The 10491-nt window shown below is 31.8% G+C and overlaps 2 protein-coding genes across 3 annotated transcripts; one reads left to right on the top strand and one right to left on the bottom strand.

Moving 5' to 3' along the window:
- The first annotated feature begins 2428 nt into the window (after positions 1–2428).
- Positions 2429–7298, top strand: LOC120083344 (squamosa promoter-binding-like protein 3). Of its 2 annotated transcripts, none has more exons than XM_039039067.1 (2): positions 2429–3072; positions 5536–6853. In XM_039039067.1, exons 1-2 carry the CDS (start codon positions 2699–2701, stop codon positions 5537–5539), a joined length of 378 nt encoding a protein of 125 aa, XP_038894995.1. In that variant the 5' UTR covers positions 2429–2698; the 3' UTR covers positions 5540–6853. The 2 variants fall into 2 exon arrangements, with proteins under 2 accessions (XP_038894995.1, XP_038894994.1); XM_039039066.1 differs by lacking the exon at positions 5536–6853 and adding an exon at positions 6860–7298 and having other exon boundaries at positions 2447–3072.
- Positions 7295–10215, bottom strand: LOC120083343 (mitochondrial arginine transporter BAC1). The gene is made up of 8 exons (XM_039039064.1): positions 9879–10215; positions 9213–9302; positions 8738–8839; positions 8449–8553; positions 8267–8365; positions 8001–8195; positions 7810–7908; positions 7295–7677 (listed from the first exon to the last, which is right to left on the bottom strand). Exons 1-8 carry the CDS (start codon positions 9969–9971, stop codon positions 7543–7545), a joined length of 918 nt encoding a protein of 305 aa, XP_038894992.1. The 5' UTR covers positions 9972–10215; the 3' UTR covers positions 7295–7542.
- Positions 10216–10491: the final 276 nt, after the last annotated feature.

The raw sequence follows: 10491 nt of genomic DNA, 5'->3' as shown, positions 1-10491 counted from the left end.
AAGGAGAAATTCAAGCTAAGAACTAGAGGGTACATATCAACTTTCTACGCATTTTTCATCCTATAATTTTCAGTAGTATACAGACATATTTCATAGGTATCAAGTATCTCTCCATGTACAAACATCATACACGCGAATTCAACCCAATAACCTTTTGATTAAGAGTATATATTTTATATCAGTTTGACTATACTGAACAAAATTGAAAGATTATAAATGCTATGAAAAAGAATAATAAATGAGATGAAAGCAGTGGTCTAGTACACTTGTGTAAGATTAGAGTGAAATTAATAATATTGCTTCCAAAAATGTGAATAAGTACACTTCTGAGATGAACTTAAAATCAATTGGACCCACTCAACATAAAGCTCTCTAATGTGTTGCACAGTGAGCTATCCCTCTAGCTAGTACAATTTTTGGACCAACTTTACCTATCTTTTTACATTATTGTTGTTTTTAGGGTTTCAATGACTTTTCCTTTTCCTTTTCCTTTTTTTTTTTTCCATGTTAAACACACACAACAACAAATCTCACCATAGTGGTATATATAATCTATTTTTAACTTCAGTTTCATACCTAATCATGGTGATACCAACATTATTAACATATCCCAACTTGCTAATGTATATACATATATATCACTTCTTGACTGAGAGATCCAATTTTAATTATAGGTAATTTTAACTATTATAACTTATAATTAAATACATTAAAATTTGAAATCCATCTTCATTACAATGTTTCTTTTTTTTATCCAGGCTAAAATAGTCTGTACCTTAAACACAAATTATTATAATTCTACCTTATAATAATCTACTATAATAACTAACTTAGTGCCTCAAGCACTTCCTAAATTCTAAAAAAATATATAAGGAGTTCTAACAATAATTAGACCTGATGAGGTCAATTTGACCCAACAATAAATGATTAATTTTTTTTTAAAAAAAATAAATCCGCTTAAATATAATTTTTATATGTCTAACTTTTTCTTTTTAACAAGGTGGATGGATATCAATAGGTGCATTCGGATATCTCAATTAGATTGATATATTCGTAGCACTCTCATCTCACTCTAGTTTCAAAAGCAATGTATTCATAATCAATATGTACAAAGGAGAGCTAAAGATGAGCTCGTTCAGTCAAGTGAAAGCTTTTTAATTCAATGAGATACAAGATGCATTATGCCTAACTTAGACCTAAAAATTATTCTTCAGAGTTCTTACATTATGTTTCTTTCTTTTATTTATTTATTTTTTTTCCCTTTTGAAACTTCTGGGTTTTCTTTTGAAATTTAGTCCAAGTGTTTTTATAATAAACATAACATTTAGAATTAGAACATTGATTATAAAGAGTGAGGCTAAAAAGTAAAGTTAAAAAGCAAATTCAGGGTTTTTTTTTTTTTTTTTCTTTTTTTGTCCTTTGTGCAATAGAGTGAAGAAGATGGGGAGAGGGACAAGATAAAATAATATAGGGGGTACACTTATATTCATATTTCACTCAGAGCAGAAAATGAACAGAAAGAACCATTCCCTATAGAGAGCAGCTTCAATTAAAGTTACTGTCATTTAAATCTAGATAGAGAGAGAGATGGGATATAAAATGGGTCCAATTCATGCATCTCTCTTTTTTATTATTAAATATATATATCTACTCCCACTCCACACCTTATATTACTTTTTTCCCCTTTTTTAATCTTAAAAATGACCTAATTTTGTTACAACATAGTAAACTAAACCAAATAAATTGTAAATACATTAAACTTCTCTAAACTTTATTTTATATTCTTTAAGTCCTTACATTTTTTTTAGGACTCACAAACTTATTGATAGTTTTACTTTTAGTACTACAGAAAAGGTTTTAAAAGGATTTTAATTAATGAAATAGCTAGCTTTTTTACATTGTTTGACTTTTTAAAGCTATTAAACACATGTTCGTAATAGATCAGATCATGATATATCATATCTATGATCTAAATCACATTCATACTTGAAAAGATAGTTTGTTACCCGAGTAATTGTAATGTGATAAAGGATGTGTGTTTATTTGTTTAAATATATCTTTTACTATTAGATCGTTATGTTTCATGTGTACTATTTAGATAAGAAAATAGTGCGACATAGAATAGAATTCGTAAACAATCGTATTAGATAGCTACTTGTTAGCCACAAACATAAAAAGTTATTTAGTTATAATTTGATAAACCAACCAAAACAAAAACAAATCAAACTCTTATTAATATATATGTTTTAACGATTCCAAATAGGAGCAGACAATTTTTCCAAAGAGAGAAGATTGATAACTGAGTGGGGACTCTTAACATATATTTAAAAAGTAATTGTTTACTCCAACTTGGCTTCTCTATGGAAGCAACATTATTGGAGCAAAAACCTTACTGTTATAGTGTTATGAAATTATTAAAAAAAAGAACAGTTTTTCCCCCAACCCCATTTGCCCTTTTTTTTGTTTTACCCTTTTTCCCTTTAGAGAAGAGAGGAAAAAAGGCCAAGAAAATGGAGTTTGTGGTCCTCAGTTCTCACCTCTAGCCTCTCTACTACTCCTAATTATGTCCTTCTCTTCTTTTCTTTCCTCTGCAAGAAACCAACTTCTTGCTTCTTCTTTTCTCTTTTCTTCCTCTTAATTAGTCTCTCTGTACCTTGGGGGCAGCTTTTTTTTTTTTTTTTTTTTTTTTTTTTTTATAATGGCGACTGGAAAAGCTGACGGAAAAAGGAGGCTAAATTACTACGAAATGGAGGAAGAGGAGGAAGAAGATGAAGAAGAAGAAGAAGAAGAGGAAGATCATGAGGAACAACAAATTCATGGAGAATTAGGGTTTGCAGGGGATTTTAATAAGAAGAAGAAAATTCTCACTTCTGGGACTTCTTCTAATAAAAAATCAGGATCTGGGTATGGCGGAGCTGCGGCGGCGCCCTCGTGTCAGGCTGATAATTGCAATGCGGATCTGTCGGGTTCGAAGAGGTACCACCGTCGTCATAAGGTCTGTGAGTTTCATGCTAAAGCTCCGGCGGTTGCGGTGGCCGGAATCCACCAGCGCTTCTGCCAACAATGCAGCAGGTAATTTGGGACAAAAAAGAAAACCCTAATCTTAGATCTGCTTTTTAATTATATGGTTTAAGCTATTTCAAACCTAACTTAAGAAGATTAACTTAATCTAGTAGAGAATTTGTTTATAAATATATTTAGCTGTTGTCGAATTAATTAAGATTAACTCCAGCTCTTAATTAGTGCAAATTTATTCATCTCTTTGATGGGATAATATAATCCTTGGAGTTTGGTTAGTTGATTAAGAAAAAATAAATTACTGTACTGTCTATTCATACTAAGACTATGATTGGTGCTTAGAAAAGTATATTTCAACTATGAATTTTTTTTTGAGGGGTTCAACTGTGAAGTAATGAAATAAAGAAATTAGAAATTATAATAATGTAAAAATGGTTTTGATTGACTTTTTTTATTTTTACGCTTTTCCCAATTTAAGCTTTGTACTTTCTTCAAAATTTTGGGGGAAAAAATCAGTCTTTTCACCCCTAAATTTTTGGCCGGGTGTTTTCAATTTTTGTATTAAAAATATTCAAGTCCTTTCCAATGGAAGTCTAAATTTAGATAATTACTTAAATTACAAATTTGATCGATATAATTTAAAAAAATTTAGTTTAAATTTAGTTTTTATGTTTTGATAAAACTCTCCTAAATAGTTTCTACTATAATTTATCAAATCATAAGAACTAAATTATAGTTATTTAAACCATAGAAATTAGTTTCTAATTTTTTCTACCAAATTTGTCTTTTAACCTTTTTACTTTTTATTTATGTTTTCACTTTTTACTTTTTATTTATGTTTTCACTACCTCACTCACTATTTAAAGTTCAAGTTCGTACAAAAATAAGCTCATTCAATACACAAAATCGCTATGTTGAATAAATTTTTAATAGTTACAAAAATCCAGCTCTAGGGTTAGCGTTTTTCTAAAATATCATCAATTTTGTATTAGAACTATGCTTTATTATTGGTTCAGTTATAAATTTGGTCCTTATAATTTGAAAAAATGAACTTAATTAGTCCCCTATAATTTTAAAAGTCAGAATTTAGTGTGTATGGTTTGATAAAATTTCATAGATAATTCTTGTGGTGTGATTGAATTTACATACACAGTCTCTATCGTAGGAACTATTTATGAAGATTTAATCAAACCATAAGTACTGAATTCTAATTATATACTATATGGACCAAATTTTAATATTCTCTAAATTATAAGGACCAAATTTACAATTTAACATTTATTATTCATTGACTGCTCGTGATTTTTTTTTTTTTTTAAACAATTCTTCAAGTAAGAGTGTATATAAAGACAAATGTTCTTGCACTTATTGGAAGTTTAATTTGATATATTGAAAATTTAAGGGAAAAAATGATTTATCTTGCAAAGTTTGGGAATGCAAATTGATTGCTTTTTCACAAAATTTTATTACAATGTCTATATACATTTAGTTATCCCATACATTATCTACCTATAAAATTTGTACGTAGATTTAATGAAGTGCAAGGGATGTTAGTTGAGTTTAAAAAGCCAACTAATTGTGAGTTGAATGCTATTTATTTGTCCTTAAAAAAGAAAAAAAAAAAAAAGAAATGGGATAGAATAATATCAAGATTGAGTTGTAAACTATTCAACTACAAGGACTAAAAAAAATTATTTAACCAATATTAATTTTGTAAAATAAAATGAAATAAAACCATCATTTAATTGCACAGAAATCTAATAAGATATGATATATTCAAAATCATGTGTGTAAAAATCAAGATTTATATTTAAATAAAGATGACAACCCCTGCCATATATAATTTATAGCCTTAGATACATAATACATCATATATACTAGTTATAAAAATTTAAAATTAAAATGGAAAAAGAAGAAGAAACTTCTATTAATAATAGAGTTGAAAACTGTCTTATTAGTCCAGAGATAGAATAATGTGTGTTTGGTTCTTAAAATTTTAAAATAAAAAACTTTAGTCTAGGAGTCTTTAATTATTTAGTTTTTAAAATGTAATTTTTGTAGTTTCTGAGTTTCTAAAAATAGATTTAAAAAATAATTTTATAGAGATAGATAAATTTTTAAATTATTTTTTTAATTAAAATAATTATTATAAAAATTATTGCATGGATCTTTTAAATCCATTTTTAAAAATTTAGGTACTAAAAATGTACCTTGAAAATTTAGGATCAAATGCACATATCCTTTAAAATTTGAAGATTAAAAAAGTTCTATTTCGAATATTTATGAGTACATATTCTTTAAACTCATACGAGTTTAACAAAATTATTTGTATATTTTCTGAATTAAATATAGGAATGCTCTTATATATATATATATAAAGAAATTTAGTTGGTTGTTAGTACCTTTGTGTCAAATAATAAAATTGTTGTCGGTGTTATAAGTAAGATCAAATCTTTGTCATTCTTCGTCACTGTTACATTAATTTTTTTTTCTTATACTTTTATCTCTTTTATTTAGGTAATTGAGCAAATCTAGAAAGACAAAGGGATCAACCAAATTGGCAATTTGTACACTAAATCAGCAAGGCATTTAGTGAAGCATTCAAACAAGCCAAACATTACTGATTGATGCCCTTGAGCTAAAATTAAAACCCCCATAATTCATACTTAAGCTTAAGATAATATAGGGTTAAATCACACTCTCTTCTATCATAAATTAAAACCCCCATACTTCATACCTAACCAAAAATAATGGTATAACTGTTTAATTTGTTGGTTTTTCAAGATATGGAGTGGGGTTTGAACCCATTTTAATTTATAAATTAAAAAAAAAATGGTGAAGTTTGGGAATAGTTGTAGTCTTGTAATATTCAGATGTTCGTGCATGTGACACTAACAAGGAATTTGTTTGAAAGGAGAAAGAAATGTGACTTGCAAAAGAGATAGTTTGCACACTTATGTGGTGTTTGCCACACTAGAGAGTGAAAGGATGTGCAAGATAGAGAGTTTGAGAATTGGACTCAAATTACCTTACATGGAGCTATAATGATGTATTTATCTGTTGCTCCTTTTCGAAACCTAATTATTTGATATGTAGAATTCTTCGACTTAGGGGCGTGCTTGGACACACCCTGTATGAAAGTTAGGCTCCTCGGACTCAAGGGCTCGGTTGGGGAGAATCGCCCATTGGCCAACTAGGCTCCTCAGCTTCAAAGTTAGGCTTACTGGGAGTTGGACCTTTGTCTGTCATTATCGTGTTTTGGTCCTAGTCCAACTTTCTTTTTTCATTAGATTTATCCTCTTGGTCCAAAATCACCCCCGACAAATAAAACTACATGAAAGTTTTTTTTCTTCTTTTACCTGCATTATTATTTTCATCTTAACTTAAACACAAATCCTTTTATTGCACAATTGACAAAGATCAATTGGTATAAAGGATGTATTTAGAGTCTAAATCTCCCAAATTTGCAACCCATGTCTGGTGTGAAAACACAATTTCTCTTGTGGAATACTAGTATGTGAGCCACATGAAAAATGTTTGGTTTTGATTTTGTTTTCTATTTTATTTTTTTAGTACGAGAGAGAAATTTATATCTCATATGTTAAGAAATTGAGTACACATGTCAATTACAACTAAACCAAGCTCACTTTGACTGTTACTTTACTATCATGTGTAAAGCTTCTTGCTTAATTTTATAAGCATAATGATTTAATGTCTTCATCTTCTTCATTTGCACCATTTGTGTTCCTTCTGTGAAAGATGGAGATTTCACGATTAGTTTGCTAGTAATGATCATCACTAAATATTCGCCATTTGTGTTCCTTCGTTGTGAAATATGGAGATTTCATGGCCTTCAAGAGTTTGATGAAGCAAAAAGGAGTTGCCGGAAGCGGTTGGCCGGACACAACCAACGGCGGCGGAAGAGCTCATCTGACGTCCATGGCGAAAGCCCAACCTAGCAATTAGCAGAATAATGAAAGGGGAATTTTGCATTAGCTTTCTCCATGTAACTTAGGCCCTTTCCCAATAATATTTTTTTTTTTTACTGTTGGTCATGCTCTTCCATTATTACCACCAGATTTGCTTGCTCTCTCTCTTCTGTCAATCCCATCATTTGCTTTTGCTTTTGCCTTTGCTTTGTACTAGAGACCATTTAGTTGCGCTTTTATTAGGAAGGGTCGTGTATCTCCAACATTTGCATCCATAACCATTTGTTATAGTTATGGATATGATTAATCCTTTTGCAATGTCAAATAAGATTATGGGTTGCACCTGATTTTTATTAATTCTTCATTCATTATTCATGGTTCATAAGATCAATGAATCTGTAATAGATGCAACTCAAACATTTGGAACATATCATCATTTGATTTCCTTTCACTCTAATTGAACTAAACAAAATGAATGAGCGTCTATAATCAATAAACCTCTTCTGAAACAATAGCAGGATCTCAAAATGTACTAAATGTACTAAAGAGATAACGTGAAATTTGAAGAGTCGAGGGATAAACCGAAATAGTCGTGTTAATCTCGGGGGATACCAAGAACTTTCATTGCTAGCTCCCAGCAGACAATTGCTGCTGCATTGGCAGGAAATGCACGAAGTATGGTTGGACCTAATCCTGTATAGCATCCTCTAATTCCAGCATTTCGATATATCTAGAAGAATGATATTTCATGTCAGCATCTTCTGTAGTTTTGATAGTAAACAAGAAATATATGATATATGTAGAGATCATAGCAAAGTGGAAAGAGAACTTGAATGAAACAATGGCAAGGAGAACGTCTTACCGAGCTCAAAATTAGAAACGGATTTCTAGTGGCATTTTTATCTGGGGAAGTCTGGATTATAGTTTTTGCAACATCCAGTGGCAAAACAGCTAACCAGAACTGGTTAAATTTAGAAACATTATTCAGCTTTACAACAATTAGTTTAATAAAGTTTTTATATACAATAACTAGAAAGATTAGAATCAACTTACAGCCACACCACCAAGGCCACCAGTCAAAATCCCAATGCCCATATCCATTAAGTTGCCATGGACATTTAAATTTGAAGTAGAATGTACTTGTGAATGCATGTAATAGCGAACATTCTCGTAGGTGCTAAAGAATACAGCATTTCCAATTGATTCCCTTAAAAACGTCGTAAAACCTCCACGGAAAAGACCAGTAGCCTGCAAAACAGAGTGTCATTTGAAAACCAGATCACAAATGGCAGATACCAAAGTCGAGAGGATTGTCTTACCCCTTCTGTCTTTATAGTTTTAAGGGCACAATCGACTGGACCACTGTATCTACTGGACACTGGAACAAGAGAATCAGTGCCTTGAACTTGCATCCTACACTGGAAAAACTTAGAGTCATGAGCCTAACATGGGAACAAAAAAAAAAAGAAAACAAGCAACTCATACATCATGATTTACCTACCTTCACTAACTCGGAAGGACATAATATGAAGCTGATAATAGCTCCACCATAAACTGCAGAAGGAATTACTACTTGTGGTCGTGGCCTACCATTTTGGTCGCCTCCCTTCACAATCAGAGAAAGAGAGAGACCAGTAAGGCGATATCACGATTGTGCACATAATGCACATGGGCCAAAAATTTTAAGACTATTGAGCATAAAGTGAAGAGCTTTTGGCAATATTGAGGAAGCCTGCAAATGGGCCAAAAATCCTAAGCAAAAGGAAAGCTTCAATTTCATCAGTACAGACCTGCAATGACTGTTTAGTCCGGGAATAAATTCCAAAAAGAAGGGAACTCTCAAAAGACACTCCAACGAAAGATGATGTCGCCCCTCGGTAAAGTCCTCTCACCTGTCAAAATCATCATTTCTCAATTCTTCAAAATATGATCATTAAGCAAAGGACGGCAAATAGAAAAGTTTACATATCAGAGATTCTCTGGAGAGCATCAATGCTGAGACATAACAATTTAGGCAGAAAAAGGGCGGTAAGAGCAATATTGAGCAACTTGCACTCTTGAAGCAATGCTTGCAACAAATGAGGAAGCAAACAACATTGCAACAAGTAGCCAATAGAAACCAGATTTCCAAGATAAGCAGGGTATACATCATTGGATGATGAAGAAGATAGACACTCAATTCACATCCACATCCAATCAACCAATCTGATCTTAGCATATTCAACAGCCTCCTATATTTGTTTCTAAAGAGTTCAGAAACCTTACACCATCAGTCTTCAGTATCCTAGCAGTGCAATGCAGACCACCTCGGTAAGTAATCCCCCGCGACTCGGTATTATGCTTTTGAAGCTTTACCTGGTAAGTAAACAGATAAAATGCATATGAGAAATTATCCCACCAGCAGGCAGCCGCTAATTATTTACTAGCAGAACTAGCTTAAACTGCAGTTAAGTTCAAATGTAAGTCATTTGGAGAGTATAGTACCCTATTTGCACAAATGATCAACTAGTCTGAATGTGCTAAAAAAAACAAGGCAGCATAATGCATGGTAATTGTTGCTCTACAAAACAGTAATGGAAAAGGTATCTTAACACACAATCAAAATGATAAGTATTACTCTGCAACAACTTAATCTAAATAATGTACAAGAAGAATCATTGTTTTGCATCTACTTTACATATCAGATAAATCTCAGCCTCACATCAGTTATAACGCCACAGGTGAATGAAACACAAAACACAGCATCCAGGTCAAATTCCAAAATGTAAACTCCATTGCCTTTGCTATCTATTCCATTTTCCCCTAACTTCATAAAGCCCCAAAAACAAACAGTACACCGAAGAAGAAAAATTCCAGTCCAGTCCATAAGATTAAGCTAGAAGCATAGGGAAGGTCGAAGGAATTGCAGTTCGAGTAGAGGATTCAGCTTACCTTAACGGTGTCAAAAGGGTGGCCGGTAATGACAGTGGCAACGCCGGCAATCAGACCGGCGACGTAATCTTTGTAACTGGAACTATCCCCCATTGGTGTCTCTGTGTAAAGGATGTCAATGGAAAACAGGGAGTATCATCGAATCTCCATTGGAACCTAATAAAGAAGGTCGATAATATGTGGCTCCACCTATGAGAGCATCGAATGGTGTGTCATTTTGGGGGATGATGATTGATGATCATTTTACAGCAGCAGCCGCAGCCGCCGCGTATTTGCCTGGATCCATTACCTTCTTCTTCTCTCTTTCTTGCTTTATTTTCCTTTTTACAAATGAAGGGTTAAATTACTTAGTTCAGTCACACGTGTGTGTTTTGTAAGTCATTTTTTTTTTTAAAATGGGTAAATATATTTGGGAGTTGTATAATTTAAACCCGAAACTTATACATCCTACTCGGTGACATTGATTTTTTGTTTTTGTTTTTAAAAATTAAGTCTATTTCATTCACATTTTTTTACAATGATTTGCATTTTTCTTAAGTATAATAGTTGATTTCTTAACCAAATTTCAAAAATTAAAACAATTTTTGAAAGCTAAATTATCAAATATTTGCTT

Source organism: Benincasa hispida, chromosome 8, assembly GCF_009727055.1.
Source record: "Benincasa hispida cultivar B227 chromosome 8, ASM972705v1, whole genome shotgun sequence".
Classification (NCBI taxonomy): Eukaryota; Viridiplantae; Streptophyta; class Magnoliopsida; order Cucurbitales; family Cucurbitaceae; genus Benincasa; species Benincasa hispida.
The sequence above is the reverse complement of the archived record's forward strand: the minus strand, read 5'-3'. Positions and strand labels throughout refer to the sequence as shown.